The sequence below is a fragment of the Manis pentadactyla genome, chromosome 3 (genome assembly GCF_030020395.1).
Source record: "Manis pentadactyla isolate mManPen7 chromosome 3, mManPen7.hap1, whole genome shotgun sequence".
In the NCBI taxonomy this organism is placed as follows: domain Eukaryota; kingdom Metazoa; phylum Chordata; class Mammalia; order Pholidota; family Manidae; genus Manis; species Manis pentadactyla.
In genome coordinates this window covers 146,326,565-146,345,860 of record NC_080021.1, presented here as the reverse complement: position 1 = coordinate 146,345,860, position 19,296 = coordinate 146,326,565, and the positions used below count along the sequence as shown (strand labels likewise).

The 19,296-nt window shown below is 36.9% G+C and overlaps 1 protein-coding gene across 1 annotated transcript in view; it reads right to left on the bottom strand.

Annotated features, from left to right (window-relative positions):
• The window catches only part of GNAQ (G protein subunit alpha q), a 288,633-nt gene that overhangs the window by 68,699 nt on the left and 200,638 nt on the right, over window positions 1–19,296 (bottom strand). The window contains exons 4-5 of the mRNA XM_036893477.2: window positions 16,673–16,801; window positions 13,950–14,079 (exon numbers count right to left, since the gene is read on the bottom strand). Of these exons, the coding sequence (XP_036749372.1) occupies window positions 13,950–14,079; window positions 16,673–16,801 (259 nt within the window). The remainder of the gene's footprint in view (window positions 1–13,949; window positions 14,080–16,672; window positions 16,802–19,296) is intronic.

Sequence of the window (19,296 nt, the reverse complement as noted above, 5' to 3'; positions counted from 1 at the left end):
CAAGAGGATATAACCATTCTAAATATATATGCACCAACACAGGAGCACCAGCATATGTGAAACAAATACTAACAGAACTAAAGGAGGAAACAGACTGTAATGCAGTCATTTTAGGAGACTTCAACACACCACTCACCCCAAAGGATAGATCCACCGGGCAGAAAATAAGTAAGAACACAGAGGCACTGAACAACACAATAGAACAGATGGACCTAATAGACATCTATAGAACTCTACATCCAAAAGCAACAGGATATACATTCTTCTCAAGTGCACAAGGAACATTCTCCAGAATAGACCACATACTAGGTCACAAAAAGAGCCTCAGTAAATTCCATAAGATTGAAATTCTACCAACCAAGTTTTCAGACCACAAAGGCATAAAACTAGAAATAAATTCTACAAAGAAAACAAATAGGCTCACAAACACATGGAGGCTTAACAACATGCTCCTAAATAATCAATGGATCAATGACCAAATCAAAATAGAGATCCAGCAATATATGGAAACAAATGACAATGACAACACAAAGCCGCAACTTCTGTGGGACGCAGCGAAAGCAGTCTGAAGAGGAAAGTATATAGCGATCCAGGCACACTTGAAGAAGGAAGAACAATCCCAAATGAATAGTCTAACATCACAATTATCGAAACTGGAAAAAGAAGAACAAATGAGGCCTAAATTCAGCAGAAGGAGGCACATAATAAAGAACAGAGAAGAAATAAACAAAATTGAGAAGAATAAAACAATAGCAAAAATCAATGAAACCAAGAGCTGGTTCTTTGAGAAAATAAACAAAATAGATAAGTATCTAGCAAACTTTTTAAGAGAAAAAGAGAATCAACACAAATCAACAGAATCAGAAATGAGAACGGAAAAATCACGACAGACTCCACAGAAATACAAAGAATTATTAAAGACTACTATGAAAACCTATATGCCAACAAGCTGGAAAACCTAGAAGAAATGGACAACTTCCTAGAAAAATACAACCTTCCAAGACTGACCAAGGAAGAAACACAAAAGTTAAACCAACTACGAGCAAAGAAATTGAAACGGTAATCAAAAAACTACCCAAGAACAAAACCCCGGGGACGGACGGATTTACCTCAGAATTTTATCAGACACACAGAGAAGACATAATACCCATTCTCCTTAAATTTTTCAAAAAAATAGAAGAGGAGGGAATACTCCCAAACTCATTCTATGAAGCCAACATTACCCTAAAACCAAAATCAGGCAATGACCCACCAAAAAAGAAAATTACAGACCAATATTCCTGATGAATGTAGATGCAAAAATACTCAACAAAATATTAGCAAACTGAATTCAAAAATATATCAAAAGGATCATACACCATGACCAAGTGGGATTCATCCCAGGGATGCAAGGATGGTACAACATTCGAAAATCCATCAACATCATCCACCACATCAACAAAAAGAAAGACAAAAACCATATGATCATCTCCATAGATGCTGAAAAAGCATTTGACAAAGTTCAACATCCATTCATGATAAAAACTCTCAGCAAAATGGGTATAGAGGGCAAGTACCTCAACACAATAAAGGCCATATATGATAAACCCAATATTATATTGAACAGCAAGAAGCTGAAAGCTTTTCCTCTGAGATCGGGAACAAGACAGGGATGCCCACTCTCCCCACTGTTATTCAACATAGTACTGGAGGTCCTAGCCATGGCAATGAGACAAAACAAAAAAATACAAGGAATCCAGATTGGTAAAGAAGAAGTTAAACTGTCACTATTTGCAGATGACATGATATTGTACATAAAAAACCCTAAAGACTCCACTGTAAAACTACTAGGACTGATATCGGAATACAGTAAAGTTGCAGGATACAAAATTAACACACAGAAATCTGTGGCTTTCCTATATACTAACAATGAACCAATAGAAAGATAAATCAGGAAAACAATTTCATTCACAATTGCATCAAAAAGAATAAAATACCTAGGAATAAACCTAAGCAAAGAAGTGAAAGACCTATACTCTGAAAACTACAAGTCACTCTTACGAGAAATTAAAGGGGACACTAACAAATGGAAACTCATCCCATGCTCGTGACTAGGAAGAGTTAATATCGTCAAAATGGCCATCCTGCCCAAAGCAATATACAGATTTGATGCAATCCCTATCAAATTACCAGCAACATTCCTCAATGAACTGGAACAAATAATTCAAAAATTTATATGGAAACACCAAAGACCCCGAATAGCCAAAGCAATCCTGAGAAAGAAGAATAAAGTAGGGGGGATCTCACTCCCCAACTTCAAGCTCTACTACAAAGCCATAGTAATCAACACAATTTGGTACTGGCACAAGAACAGAGCCACAGACCAGTGGAACAGAAGAGAGACTCCAGACATTAACCCAGACATATATGGTCAATTAATATTTGATAAAGGAGCCATGGACATACAATGGGGAAATGACAGTCTCTTCAACAGATGGTGCTGGCAAAACTGGACAGCTACATGTAGGAGAATGAAACTGGACCATTGTCTAACCCCATATACAAAAGTAAACTCAAAATGGATCAAAGACCTGAATGTAAGTCATGAAACCATAAAACTCTTAAAAAAAACATAGGCAAAAACCTCTTAGATATAAACATGAGTGACCTCTTCTTGAACATATCTTCCCTGGGCAAGGAAAACAAAGGCAAAAATGAACAAGTGGGACTATATTAAGCTGAAAAGCTTCTGTACAGCAAAAGACACCATAAATAGAACAAAAAGTTACACTACAGTATGGGAGAATATATTTGTAAATGACAGATCCGATAAAGGCTTGACGTCCAAAATATATAAAGAGCTCACCCACCTCAACAAACAAAAAACAAATAATCCAATTAAAAAATGGGCAGAGGAACTGAACAGACAGTTCTCCAAAAAAGAAATACATATGGCCAACAGACACATGAAAAGATGCTCCACATCGCTAATTATCAGAGAAATGCAAATTAAAACCATAATGAGGTATCACCTCACACCAGTAAGGATGGCTGCCATCCAAAAGACAAACAACAACAAATGTTGGCGAGGCTGTGGGGAAAGGGGAACCCTCCTACACTGCTGGTGGGAATGTAAATTAGTTCAACCATTTTGGAAAGCAGTATGGAGGTTCCTAAAAATGCTCAAAATAGACTTACCATTTGACCCAGCAATTCCACTCCTAGGAATTTACCCTAAGAAAGCAGCACTTAAGTTTGAAAAAGACAGATGCACCCCTATGTTTATCGCAGCACTATTTACAATAGCCAAGAACTGGAAGCAACCTAAGTGTCCATTAGTAAATGAATGGATAAAGAAGATGTGGTACATATACACAATGGAATATTACTCAGCCATAAGAAGAAAACAAATCCTACCATTTGCAACAACATGGACGGAGGTAGAGGGTATTATGCACAGTGAAATAAGCCAAGCGGAGAAAGAGAAATACCAAATGATTTCACTCATCTGTGGAGTATAAGAACAAAGGAAAAACTGAAGGAACAAAACAGCAGCAGAATCACAGAACCCAAAAATGGAGGGATAAGGGGTAAGGGGGGGAAGAAGAAAGGGGGTATTATGATTAGCATGCATAACGGGGGGGGGCGGTGGGAGAAAGGGGAGGGCTGTACAACACAGAAAACAAGTAGTGATTCTACAACATTTTGCTATGCTGATGGACAGTGACTGTAAAGGGGTTTGTGGGGTGTACCTGGTATAGGGGAGAGCCTAGTAAACATAATATTCTTTATGTAATTGTAGATTAAGGATAACAAAAAAAAAAAAAAAAAGAAAAGGGGGATTAGTCCCTGATAGGATATAACTAACTGTAAATCAACAATTAATGTATGCTTTACATATCCTTAATTTTGACCATTTAAAGGGTGTCAGATGATCAGCTATGGAAGTACATTTTTCTGATAATATTCCTTTCTCTTATAAAAAAAAAAAAAGCAGTTCCTGTGTGGTGATCTCCAATAAGTTCTTCACGATGATATAAAGGGCATATCAAAGGGTGGGCAAAGGGTTTGTTTGTGTTTATACAGAGGATCAAAGCCTAATTTGGCCACCCAGAAAACGAATTAAGATACGATATGAAGAAGAACTTCCAACATCAACATTCTCTTGAAGAGTCATTCCAGAAGATGATCATCAAAAAACTTCAACAAAGATCCTGGCGCTGTTGCAGTTGTAGCTGCACTCATCCCACCGGTTCCTGGACTTGCCATTGGAATGAAGAAGGAGATATCTAAGCTGGCCTGTGCATACAGTAAAACAACAACTTTGACTGGATCTATACTGTCGGAACTCAACCAAGAATTAGGAGAAGTGCAAGTTGCAGCGCTCCAAAATCTTGCGACTACAGACTATCTACTGTTAAAAGAACATATGGGATGTGAACAGTTCCCAGGAATGTGTTGTTTTAATTTGTCTGATTTTTCTCAAACTATTCAAATTCAGTTAGACAATATCCATCATATCATTGATAAGTTTTCACAAATTCCTATGGTGCCTAACTGGTTTTCTTGGTTTCACTGGAGAACGCTGGTAGTTGTAGGTCTGCTTTGGTTATGTAGCTGTATTCCTATTATGTTAATGTGTGTGCGCAATTTAATTAGTAGTTTAAAACCTATACACACTTATGTTACTCTACAAGAAGATATGTCAAAGAAATAATCAATCTTCCCATGTTTTCTTCCGTTTGCTACTTCTATAGCTTTTCTTCTTCCTTCCTAATTATAACCTTTAAGTAGAATTCGTGCCTCATATCGAAATTACCGAGTATCATAATTCTTCCAAGTGGTAAAGATACCTCAAGATAAATGCTGGGAATAGAAGCCACAGGGCATAAATCTGCAAAGAAGTAAAAAGCTAACCTTTTCAAAGAATATTGCTTGTCTCTCACTTACCAACTTTACATTTCCCTGTATGGCCCTGGAAGATGACTGGTTAGCCAGAGACGGGTAAGATTCCTCAAGGGAGGAAAAACCTAAGACAGGCACAGTCACAGGGGGGCCATCAGGTGAGAAATTGGGTATCAACAGAGGTGAGGCTTAGAACCTCACCCCCCCCGTTTTGAGATAAATCTTCTGCATAGTGGATGTTTTCTTGCCCTGGTCTAGCTTGGATTAACACATAGTCTACAGGCACACACCTGATCATCTACATTTGCCCTCTTACAGCACTAAACTATGTTTTCTACCTTTATCTTGCATCTTCCTACCACTTCAGCATTTTACTAAACATAATAATAATAATAATAATAAGGGAGAAAGTGGGATTCACATATAAATCAAGTATAAAAATCAAACGAATATTCATATTTGACCTGATTGGTTCATAATGCGTGATCAAAACCGAAAGTTTCTGTGATGACTGCCCTTGCACTGTTCACCATGTAAGAACTTATTCACTATGTAAGAATTTGTTCTCCATGTAAGAACTTGTTCGTTATCCTTCAGAAGATTGGAGACTGTTGAGAATTAGGCTTGGCATTGATTAATGATTGTGCATTGAGTCCCCTATACAGAATTTTTTTGTTGTTAACAACCATTTGATCAATAAATATGAGAGATGCCCTCTCAAAAAAAATAAATAAATAAAGATGCTGCAACAATATTACCTACCTTTTAGAATCTGTTTTGGAAATAAACCCTGTACAACTTCCAAATAAAATCTTGGCATTTACTAACAGAAGAAAAAAAAAAACCTTAGTTAAAAAATACCTTATTGCTAAAAAATGCTAACCATTTAAGCATTCAGCAAGTCGTTATCACTGATCACAAATCACCATAACAAACAGAATAATGAAAAGTTTGAAATATCGCAACAATTACCAAAATGTAACACAGAAATGTGAATAAGCAAATGCTACTGGAAAAATGACACCAATAGACTTGCTTGGCTCAAGCCTTCAATAAAAAAAACACAGTTATCTGTGGAGGGCAATAAAATGAGGTATTCCTGTATTCCCTATGTGCCCTCAATTCTTCCCCTAAGTACCTATCCAACAGAAGTGTGTACCCATGTGCACCATGGACATTTACCTGAATATTCATGGTAGCATTATTTATTATATCCCTACACGGGAAACACACATCTATAAATAGTGGAATGAATAAACAAATTGTGATAGTTTCACACAATGGAATCAATTAAAGAGAAGTCATATAGTTATGGCAATGTAAATGAATGAATTATATAAAATATAAATACCTTACAAATGTGATGTCAAGGTAAAGAGGCTAGACATAAGAATTTATATAAACGTTCCAACAGCATGTTGTCTACACAAAGTTCAAAAACACACTATGTGACTTCCTTGGTATAAAAGTTAAGCATAAGTAAAACTTGAGTTCAGAGATGTATATTTAAGTATTAAAACTAAAGAGAAAAGCAAAGAAGTAATTACAGTAAGGAGTAAGTGGTTACCTGCCGAAGGGAGAGGCATGAGCAGAGTTTCACTCTTTTATTTCTTGACAGGGGGATTGGGTAGAGATACTTAGTGATAAAATAGTGTTATATACATTTTTAAAATTTGTGTATTTTTCTTTATGTGTATGTGTATATTTCCTAATTAAAAAGGTAAACCATCGGTGGAGATGGATGATGGATTTACTATCAATAAATAGAACAGTAAGAAATACAGCAATAAAATATTAAATCCTTACTTCTCATCATACATGAAAAACAATTACACATGTCTAGAAAGCCTAGAAGTAAAAACGTGTAACTTTTAAGAGAAAATAAGGTACATATATTCATATTCTAAGGGAAGGAAAAGAATTCTTGAAGAAAATACAATACAACCAATAAAGGAAATGAGTGAGTTGACTATATTAAGATTAAAACTCTTCTGTAAAATAAACAGTGAAAAGACAATCCATGCACTGAGAGATAGTTTCTGCATGTGTAACTGGCAAACAATTTAATCATCTGAATATGTTTCAAGTTGTGTATCAATCAAAACAAAGACAACTCAGAAAAGGCAAGGACAGGAGAAGGTAGTCAACGTTACAAACAAGATGACTGTCTGAGAAACATGTGAAATACAGTAGGGCACATTCCCATAATAGAACTAGATGGTGGTCTGAATAAATGATTTAGAGTCATGAGTTGCAACATGTAAAGAAAAAAAAAGAACCTCAAAAACAATACTGAGTGAAAAAAAAAACACATTGCAAAATGAAGCCATTTAAATAAAATTTATAATCATGTACAATATTTAGAATCTAATACTGCATATTGCTTATTCACTCATACATAAGAGAAAAAGTAAAAAAATATGCTTAGGAATGAGAAATGGACAACTTGACCCCAGTGACTTCTAGGGAGGGAGAGAAATGAATCAGGGAAGGTTACACAAGGTCTTAATGGTATCTGTATCACTTTATTTCTATGGAAATAAAGATTTAAAGCAAATATTTCAAAATTTTTAAGTTCTTTATACTTTTATACTCTCCTGTATCACTGAACTAGTTTACAAAAGCAAGAAAAACCCAGTTCCTTAGCTAGTCTCAGTTTTATTCTTACATGAAGCTATGTGTTCAGACCACACAGTATTGGCCCATCACAAACTTTGATGTTATGGCACCAACGTACACTGAAGGAAGTTTACATAACAGCCCTTACAAGTTCTTCTGTGTGGTTTCCTAGAGGTATATTACTGTGGATAGAATTTATTATCCCCTATAGCATCTCTTTATGAAGTTGCAGGACTAGGTTCTCAGGCTCAGTACCAGTTGAGGTTTCGACTGGTTTCAAAGATACAATGAATTTTTTAATAGATCATGACTACCTCCTTTTCTTGGCTGCTGTGAGATGCTTGACTGAATTTTCCAGGTGATATATTTTATCCTACTGTGTGTGCATATATGCACATGTGCGTGTGCACATACACACACACACATAGCCATAAAAGAAAATTTTGATAAATTTTATTATATTAAATTCACAACTTCTGTTCATAAAGGACATCATTCAGAGAATAAATGGCAAGCTACAGAGTGGAAGAAGATATTTGTAGTACACATGGCAAAAGGTTCACATCCAAAGAATGTAGGGAACTGTTAGAAAGATAATAATCCAAAGGAAAAATTGTCAAAATTGCTAAATGGCAAAGCTCAAATTCCAATCTGAAATATTGATCTTTCCAAAAAATTTATCATTTCAGTTATTATTTGTAACACTATCACCTAGAAAAACAACAATCACTGTGCATACTTTGGTAGTGGTAGAAAACTTTGCAAATTCTTTTCTTTTGGGAGGGGCTAACAACCTTCTCTATAATAATTATCCATATGTAATTACAGAAAATCAGATTATACTACATATAGTACTATGCAATCTGCTCTTTTCATATACTGTAATTCATCTTTAAAAAAGGACACTTGCATAGATTATACTGGTATGGATTCAAATAGTCTCTAAAAGATTCCCAATATACATTCACACAGAGTAGTCCACGTGAGCCCTTGTGAGCCCTCTTCCCCACACCCCTACCAGCACTAAGAGTACGTCTCTGATTCAAACTCATAAGTGGTGATTAGAAAACTTCTTCCTAGCTTCCTTCAAGTAGTTCAAAGAAAGAGACTGAGGATTATAATAGTGAGGAAACAGAAAAGCCAAAGATCAAAGGGTTGAGAGAAGGATTTTAGAAAAAGGCCAAGTGGCTAAAAAAGAGCAAAGAATGAGGAAACAGGAAAGGGGTTAAATATAAAAAAGTAGGGCGTCCTTCAGGAATATCCTTGTTAATCGGGCCATGAATCCGAGATGAGTACACCAAAGGCTAAGGAGCAAGACATAGCTTCTGATTTCATCATCTGATTATAAGAGTCCGTAAACGAGGGTGAGTCACTGCTATTGGGACCGAATATCTGAACCTAAGCCCTTCCTTTTAACTACTTGTAAGTTTCCTTCAGATCTTTCCTTTGGAATCTTAATCTTTTTTTCCTCTTCAATTTTTAGTTAGTTTCCCTGCCAAATCTGAATTTTATCTGAAGAAAATTCCCAAAGCTTACTTGGAGTTTCTAGAGCAGAACAAAGTACATGTTTCACACTTTGAGAGAATGTTCGGGCTTTGGTTGTAGTTGAATAACCTCAAAAATGGCTTCGTTTTAAAACCTAGTAGAGGAGAAATAGCCAAAGGAAGTGCATATTTCAGACTATTTGTTTTAAGATGGTTCAAAATCAAATGAGCAATACAGGAACTCCGAATTCCAGTAAACGACCTCTGGCTGGTCTACTGTTATCTGTGAATAGAAGAGCTTAGAGAAGAGGTATTTTAATCCCTTCCTGCAAGCGCAGGATTTTCATTCCACTTTCATGATCTGGGTTACCTTTAATAACCCGTCTTGCTTTTTCTCTGAGTTTGTCTCAAAACACTGTCACTTCTGGAAGATACTGTGGAAGAGGGGAAAGCAAGCTGGTCTAGAGAGGCAGGGGATGGCACCTGGTGCCCCTGGCCCGGGGCTTTGATCTCTCCATTCCTGTGACCTCACTGTTATGTACATACCAGCAAACCTGACCTTCCCGCTTTACTGGGAGGTCAGCAGGTTAGATTCAAGTGAGCAATGGTTTAAGCACGTTTTGAATAGGCATGAAGTGCTTATTTCATAAATGCCTACTCCTTCCTTTTCCTTTCTATTTGGTAAATCAATTGAGCAAACCAAAATCGGGTTTGAAGGACAAATGTTTATGGGAATCCATCTTGGTTCAGAGGAGGGCCTGGGGCACTATTTTAATAAAACTGATATTTTAATAAAACTGAACATAAAACTAAAACATAATTGTTCGTGACCATTTCAGAAGGATTAATACATGTTAGAAGCACACATTCAAAAGGAAGTGGAGGAGGAAAAGGAAAAGAATCTTTGAGATTCTATAGCTTCGTCTGTAAGACGAACATGAGTCAGTGTTTGAGCAAGCATCTTTGCATTAGTGCTCGGATATTCATATAACGGAAAACCAGAAAAATAAAGACTAAAAGACAGAATTTGGATACACATTGATAAACTGAACTACACTCTGTGGATGTCTTATTGGGTTTGCTGGGCTTCCAGGGGCATTTAAATAATAACATTCAAGAAGGATTGGAGTGTAATAAATAGATGGCTCTGTGTTGATGTGTTATCACAAGGAAAATAAGAGAGCAAAGGAATATGCAAATCAGCTCTACTACACTGATTATTCCTGCCCACTATCTGATAATACATTTCCTTCTCTGGAGAAAAAATAATAAACTCATTCCCCAAACTCCAGGAGGGCTGAGACTCCAGACAGATGAGCAGATTTGTATATGATTTTGAAGATCAATAAAGTTTGGAAGTATTAAAAGCAAAACATTCATCTAAATGTTAGGCAGGAAAATAGATACGAGTAGGGTGGAAGGAGAATAAGGTCAGTAAGCCCACTAGAAAGGACTCAGAGTTAACCAGTTAAAACTAGAAAGCCAGAAAAGACTCAGAGTTAATGAGTTAATCAGTTAAAGCTCAAAAGGTCAGGAGCAACTTGGCCTTGAATGTGTGAGTATTCCTCAAAAAGGAAAAGTGTCTGAGCACAGCCCATGTCTTCATCCTGTCAATTAGATCATGCATTGTAAGATTTACTCTAGCCTGCTAAAAGGCCCACCTATAAACAGCATAATAAAGACAGGAGGATTCCATCTTACAGATAAGATGCATTTTAATATCCAGGAAGTTAAGAAGTAAGATTCTTAACTTACTCTTTAACAAACACAATAACTCAGTCCACCTTGGAGGAAGGGCAGGTGATCTTGATTGATATGCTCCTAAACCAGGAAGCTGCTATCCTGGGAGGGGACCAGAAAAGTGAATTTCTTGTGTTAAGCTAATTGTACAGAAATACCTGGAAGACTGATACCACTTTAACAAGTCCACACCCCTAGCCCTTTGTCACATTCCTGAAAAATCCTAAAAAGGGGGAACCCCCAACCTTTCAGTGTGCTCCTCTCTCTACGGTTGCCTGCACTTTCTAAGTGCGTAACTTTTTTTCCCAGTCATTTAACCTTAAACTTTCTCCAACTTTTCAGGGTGCCTCTCCTTCCTGAGGTGGCCTGTACTTTTTCTCTCTTTAAGTAACTTTAAATAAAACTTTTACTCTGCTTCACTACTGTGTCTCTGCCCTTCAATTCTTTATTGCAACAGGGACAAGAACCGAGGAAAATACACAACGCTCCCCCCTAACATAAATACCCAGTTGCTTTTGCCAGAGGTCTGCAGTGTGTTTCGTATAGTTCCCCAGGATAGAAAGGGAAGCCGTCACAATCCATTCTCAGGTTTTTCTCACAAATATGTACCAAGGGAGGTACAACAAATTCTGCTATGGATTAAAGTTATGAACATCAGATCATTTTAGGAATTTATTTCAGCTTTGTCTCCCCAAAACCAGAATATTTGGGGAAGGTAGTATTCTACAGTTCTGAATTTCCTTAATGATTTAGGAAAGTAAACAGACAATGATATTTTCATATACTAGTATAGTGGGAAAGAAAGGTATAATGTGACTTTATCTTGATATTAAAAAATACTTTTGACAGTGTTTCCTAATTACTAAAAGTGATGGCTGTGGCTAACATGGGAGAAGTAATCAATGAGAAGTATTTTTCCTATTATGCTGAAGATCATCTCCAAAATCACCATCAGACTGGACTTGAGGTCTGAGAAAAAAACACCATAATATGACTTTCATTTCACAGAATTACAAGTTAGGTTTCAAAAATACAAGTGATTAGGGAGTCTTAATGAAAAAATATTATTTACTCTTTTAATTTGTAGCATAATGCATCACCATATAAATCAAAGAAACTGGGTAAATGTTTTTAGATGTATGTAGTGCCTATATACTGAATGGTAACTTAGTATAGAAATTTTAATTATAGTAGCTGATAATCAAAACAGTCATATCTTATTCTAACTGATATAAAATAACATATTTTTATACCAAAACTTGCTATCCATGAGCAACATCAGGTGAAAAATGAAATAAATGATCTGTAATGTCCAGAGAAATCAAGAACGGGCCTAACATGCTAGATTAGCTGATGAGTTGCCTAAGGAATCCATTTCGTTTTCAAAATTTAAAGTGGTAGATTGATCACTATTAAATCACAACATACATTTCTTTATCAGAATAATGCATTCATCTCGATAAAATGTGTACTCATAAACACTTTTTCTCTAACTATAATGTAAACAGTGACATAAGAAATAAAATGATGTGTACACCTTAGGTCTTCTGTGCGGTTGATAACTGTCTTATTTTATTGGACAGCAAACTAAAGCAGAGAAACGGTGGCCTAACTATCCAATACCTTCTAGTCTAACAAAAGCATACCCCTTTTATGAGGTCTTTTAGAGCCAAGTTGACTTCCCTCCCATTTTTGTATCTCTTTAGCTACCCTGGTATACCCAGCACACAGTGCACAAGCCCTCAAAATACTTTTTTATCTTGATGCAACATTCAAAGAGATCAAAAATTTGTTGTAGATCTGCTTCCAAAATATGGAATCTGATTAAAATATTACATCCAAGGACTGCAGAACAACAAACAGACTCTGATACAGATGAAGACAGAAATACATACAGAAATAGGGTAGCTGAAATTCTGATGGCAATAGCTTAACTCAAATTTTGATAACTGATTTTCATACATCCTAGCCTGCTTTTCAGGCCCTTTGCATTATAGCTAGAGAGGGCAAATGACTGATAAACTTCATTCTTAAAAATAAATTCTTTGATTCAGAGTTCCATATACTTATAACCCAGGAAAAATCCTGAAGTTCATGAATAGGTAACTCAGTTCTATGGGATTTTGGTTCCTGCACTCTTTTATCCTAGGAAATGCTATGGAGAGCTGGATATGTATTTTAATGGAGACATTACAACTTGCAGAAGAATCAAATATTTAAAAGGACCAAGAAGTCAGAATTCTTGTGTACTAAAAAATGTTCAGTATTAAAAGTATATTTTAATATGCCAGATCTCATTTTAATCTATTAAGGATATCTCACTTCCTTATCTTTATTTATGTAAGATATTGAATATCCTATAAGGATATTTAATACTTACTATTGGCATACACGTCAGTCTGCAATCTCAGCCTCTAACAGGTTATCAGAGGTGGCCTCTCCATTCCCCCAACACACACACTGAACCCCAGCTCAGTCAGTTTTCTATGCTCCTTAATTATTCTCCATAATCAACTCTGACTCATCACCCTGCCTTTATCAACCTCAAAATCTGTTCTTATCCTCTTTGGACTTTCTGCAATGGGAGGAGATTACAGTACTAGCTCGGTTCTCCAGGCAGGCATATCAAGGAGACTTTTCCGCTCACTCACAGCTTGTGGAGCCGAATTACACAGTTGCCTATAGAATTCTCCAGGAGCAGAAAGGCCGAGTCACCAAGACACTTCTCGGCGCCACAATAAATTGATTTAGAGCCCAGCTGCAAATCTCTCACATTTGCCAAGGGAGGTTTTGAGTACTCTTTGGGACCCACCCATCTCACACGCACAATGATTTAAACAAAATGAAAACAAAACAAAAGCTGATTCACTCCAACACTCCCAACTCCTTTCTGTTGGAAGAAGACTATAAAAGGATGTGATGATTAGTCTAGGGATTTCCACGTTACTTGCACTTTCAGAGCCTCTGCATAGTGTTAAAATTATCGAATGAGGTCTCATCAGACCTGACCACAAAGACCTGCTCATACATCTGAGGAAAGCTTACTGTTCTGAGTTAACCTATGGTGCCATAGGGTTATTTCTGGTTACTTAAAAAATACCCAAATCAGTAATCAAGAAAGCAGTGAAGTCAGTTTAGCCCATACCCCACACCCTACACCCTACCATTTATTTATACCAGATATTCCAAGGATGAACCATTGCCTGGCTGAAGAGCACTCACCTCATTGTCCGACTCCACGAGAACTTGATCATATTCACTAAGCGCTACTAGAAACATGATAGAGGTGACATTTTCAAAGCAGTGTATCCATTTTCTTCTCTCTGACCTTTGGCCCCCTACATCGACCATTCTGCAAGGTTAACAATATTGATATTAATAACATATAAAGAAAAAATATCGACATAAAAAACATTGCTTTACTTATCAAGATGGGAAAAATACTCTTTATTTAAAGAGAATGGTCATCCAAGTCAATTCAATTAATACTTATTGAACATCTACTAATTTTGTTACTTAATCAATACAAAGGCATTCTAGGTAACAAATTGGTTATTAGGCAGTTACCTGATATGTATGAAAATTGTAACTTTCTAAAATAAAAAAAAAAATCCTGGGCCAAACCAAGTAAAATGGTGTTTTATTTAATCAAGCAAGGAAGAGTCAGAAACAAAATGTGTTGTGTTAAGCTTTAATGGCAAATACTGACTTCAGTTTCTTTTCCTATGAAATGGGAATGAAGAGCCTCAAGGACTTCTCAAGGATGCTAGAAATGACTGCAAATATGTTTAAAAGATGTAAGATGCTGTACATTTCAGTGTGGGGGTGTGTGATGCTTCAATAAAGGCAAACACAACTCCACCGATCCTTCATCAGAAGGGTTAGCATTTTGAACTGTTTTGTGCTTCCAATACTGGCAAATAATTTGGGACAAGTACAGTCATGTTGGGTAACAGGGTGCAGTTAGCCTTATAGACAAACCAACTTGCTGATGTGCTACAGGTGAAGAGTATAACACATCAGGATGCCACAGAGGCCATCATCTGAATTATTTCAAGGAATTGTTGTTAACACATCAACTCTGTGTTGAGTTACGCTCACCAAACAATACTGACATCAGTTAATTTGAAGGATAATGTATATATGAAAAGATCCAGCGATATTTGGCACTGGATCCAAGTTTCTTCAAATTGTTGAATCTATAAAATGGCTAAAATGTGCACAATGTTTGCAGGATGGAATTATTTTCAGAGAAGGAAGTTTTAGGTAAAAAAGTTTGACAGCAGGGCTCCTGGTGTTTTCTTTAAGGCAGGCCTCCAAGCCTTAAACCTAAACTAAGAAATCAAGACTCCTTTAGCAATTGCCTCTAGACAATTTTCTAAGGCATGGCAGAGATATTCGAGGGGCAAAACAAGGGATCCAAGGAGACCTAGGAACTATGCACATCAAAACTAGGATTCTCAGGTCTTGAGAAATACTAAAATGCCAGCTCGTTCCTGAAGCCAAGTGAATAGTATCCTTCTCATTTACCTGAGATCCTGTCATACTAAGCCCTACAAGATGCTTTGATGGTGGCAGAGAATTATTCTTCTAGTCATTACTTTTAGTGTAGTGGCAAAAAAGGTCCTTGAAAAGCTAGTGCAAAAAATACAGGAAAAACAAGATAAAACGGTAACACAGTTTCAGAATTCACTAACTATAAAGCAATGACAAGATAAAAATCTCCATGAACTGCCATGTTTTCTGAAAATACAGTGTCACATGGTTAAAAGAGGAAGGAAATTTGGGTGTCTTGAATTAAAGATCTCTAAACGCTATGAACTCAAAACTTAAGTAATCCAGAATACTGGAGCTGTAAGGGGCCTTGGTGATCATCTAACACAACCATCTTATAGATGAAAAAAATAAGGCTCAAAAATATTTCCAAAATGTCATCCAACTTCATGGATCTTTCCTATTGACATAGCAGTATGGCAGCCAGATGCAACCACTGGGGCAGAGACCAATCAGGGTAAAACACACAGTGCACAGGGCTTTGGCAGGAACAATAGAGGGCCTGCTCAGCAGTGACATGGTAGGAGCTACAGAACTCCTACTTTGCAACCTCATACTGCACGTGGTTTCTTCAGTGGTATGGACTCTCCCAAGGAACTCAGCTCTCCATGCTCAAAGATATGTCCATGTGGCTTCATTCCTCAAAGCACCATGTGGTTTGTATTATAACTAAAAGTACAACTGAGTGACTGTGTAATAAGAGATGAAATGGAAAATACATCCGTATTGTTTATTATTTTTTTTCTCATCTTAAGAAAATTAATTAGTATACTTCTGCTTAAGTATGACCCAGACAGAATACAAGCAGTGAGGGAGGAAGTTACACATTTTTGTTCTATTTCCCAGGTCAATTGGAACCAGGTTAATCAATCCATTTCCAAAATTGGGTATTTTGAAAGTTTTCAAACAACTTATTTTAGAAATATAAAACATTCCATGTTTTTATTGCTACTGGAAAATTTTGCACTGATTATCAGAGAATTTGGAGGAAACAACAGGAGAGCTTCTGACAGCACCCAATTTCCATTATTAACAGGGTCATAAGATCATTTGTATTTTAAATAAATCTAAAAATATATCCACTGCTTCCAGAGGTAAAATGATATCCCCACGATTATAGACAGGACCAATGCTTGAGTAACGGACTTTGTTTGACCACCAGCAAACTAAGACTTTGTAAATTTCTTGGTGATGTAAAATGAAACGAGAAACCTGCCTGTACCTTTCCCCCACTTCCTCTTTCCAGGACTCATTATTTGTGTATTTAATGATAATAATTGGAATAAAGCTGGTATTGTTTTAAAGTCTACACAATTTCAATATTTACAGAGGTCACCAAGTTACTCAAGGCACAAAAGCTGGGAAGTGGGTGTTATGGACTTGGTTACTACCTGAAAATGACACTTTGTAAGTCAAAGGGGTACTCGATGATCCCTGTGGTGGGGACTCGAACTCTAAGCACGTCTTGCTGTGTAGGCAGGTAGGCAGGGTCAGCAACGCGGTCCAAGTCATTAAGATAGCTGGAGGAGGGAAGACACAGGAGAATGTCAGTGACACCATCACGCCCGATCTGCCCATGGAGAGGGAAGGGCAGTGACTCAGCACAGAGACGTGGAGAGAGGGAAGGATGTCAGAAAGTGGTAGAGAAGCTTGGGAAGTAAAAGATAAAGCCAGCCTTCCATTAGGCAGAACAAGGTGCCCCAACTGTGGATTACCTGCTCCACACCTGTCGCTTCTTCGCTTACTTCCCATGAGAACCCGTACAAACAGTACGGGGGTAAGACAGGAAATTCTGACTGTCTACTTGTGTAGCACATCTGGGAGTAAAGGAGGAGTTTAAAGCAAATAATTTTAAGAATACTTATACAAATCTTGTTTGTATAAATGAACAGATAAAAGAGTTACACTTGAGGTAAGGAGGCTTTCTTTTCCTTCTTCCTTTCCTTGCTTTCTTTTCCTGACCTCCCTCCCTCCCTCTCTCCCTCCTTCCTTCCTTTCTTCTTTCTCTGTCTCTCTCTGTCTCTGTCTCTTTCTTTCTTTTTCTTTTTGCCTTTTTGCAGAACAGCAGAGTCTTTTCCTGGAATGTATTCCCTTATTCCCCAAAGAGAGGACAGTAGCATACCATGTCCTAAATTCTGTCCAAAGCCTAAGTCATTCTTGATTAATGTGAAGCCATGGGATTTCTAGTTCCTGAGGTAATAATGTCTAAGATCAGATACCCCTCAGTGTTTAGAGTCAACTATTTATCTGCTTATATAATCTCTCCATTCCTTTAAAAAAATTCTTATTATTAGAAATAATTTAAGACTCACAATAAGTTGCAAAAAGACTACAGAGAATTCCCCTTCATTCTATCATTGAATTCCCCCAGTGTAACCATAGTACATTATCAAAACCGGGAAATTGACTTGATCCAATATACTAACTACAATTCTTATTAGGTTTTACTGTCTTTGCACATGTACACACACAAACACACCTATTTTGGGGGGGGCTATATTTCTATGAAATTTTATTACATGTATAGATCCGTGCGATCACCTCCATTGTCAGGATACATAATTGTTCTGTCGCCACGAAGAAACTGCCTGTGCCACTTCTCCCAACCCTAACCTCTGGCCCCCACACATATAGTCTCTGTTAGTACTATGCTGTGATTTCAAAAATGTTATATTCCATTCACTTTTCATTCTCTCAAACTGCAAAAAATAATCCACAACTTTGTGAATGACATAATTGGACATAACTGATGGCAAACAGGTGAAAATGACAGCTTTGTGCAGCACCCAAATGATTTCAAAGTTACTTTGCTTCCCTTGAGGGTAGAGCACAGACAGGGTTTCAAAATACAACCACAGCTGCTCATGTAATTGTACATTAATGATACCAAAAATAGACAGATAGATAGATAGATATAGAGATTATAAACTTTCTAAAAAACAAAACAAAACACGCAACTACAAAGTATATACCCAAAGTAACTAATGTGTGAATAAGACTTAAATGAAAAGGTGGAACTATTAATTTAATTGGAATGGGTTAGATCCTTAACAAATTAATGCCCATGTACAAGAGACAGTCTGGTGTGGAACATGGTGATAACTCAGCAAGACCACAAATACTCAGTCTATGTGACCTCCCTAGGGAAAGGAATTTGTCTTACCTCTTGTTATTCCTGCCCTAGTACCTAAAGGAGCGCCTGGCAGATAGTACTTACTGAATATTTGCTGGATGGATGGGTGGAATTCCGTTGCTCAGGTTTAGTTTTGGCATTTTTTAAGTACCATTCTTACACTGGTGTTTCCATATTAATGATATTATTTAACTTGAAACTGGGTACTGAAAATAAATATTAGGATAAGTCTCCAAGATTCATGAATCATAACATAGTAGAGCTAAGTCTGACTTTAACAAAGAAATAAAATTAATGACTTTTTGGAGGTGTGTCAATTTTTTAAGACAAAAAAAAGTATCAACCTGGAAATTCCTAACTAACTAATTGGTGTTCTAGTGGCCTTCCCCCAAATACATCAATGATTCTCTAGCTGGCAATCAGTTCTCTAGTGACTGATAGGAACCAGCCTGATACTTTCCATTATTATAAAATTGGCTGGGAGAATATAAGTATGAAAGGCAGGAAGGAAATACAAAACTGGGCTGGACCGCAACTTTTAGTCAACTTAGGCAGGTCTTGGGAGTTGTCTGAGGGGGTTAATAAGTCCCCTGAGAGCTGGTCTGTATCTCATTCTACAGATAAACCAGCTCACCACACCTTAAGTGCAAAATCAACTGGCTACTTTGTATAGATGGAGTTTCCTGATTTATTAGCTCCTTGATTTGAAAAGCTTGAAATGAACTTACCTTTTGAAACCCACAAGATCACCACTTATTTAACTACCCTATATAAAAATGTAACTCAGAGGAATCACAGAACTTCCAATTTACACTGGCAAGCTGATTCAGAACTACACTGCCCAAGAAACCATTTCTACTCACTTAGCAACATACACAGGGG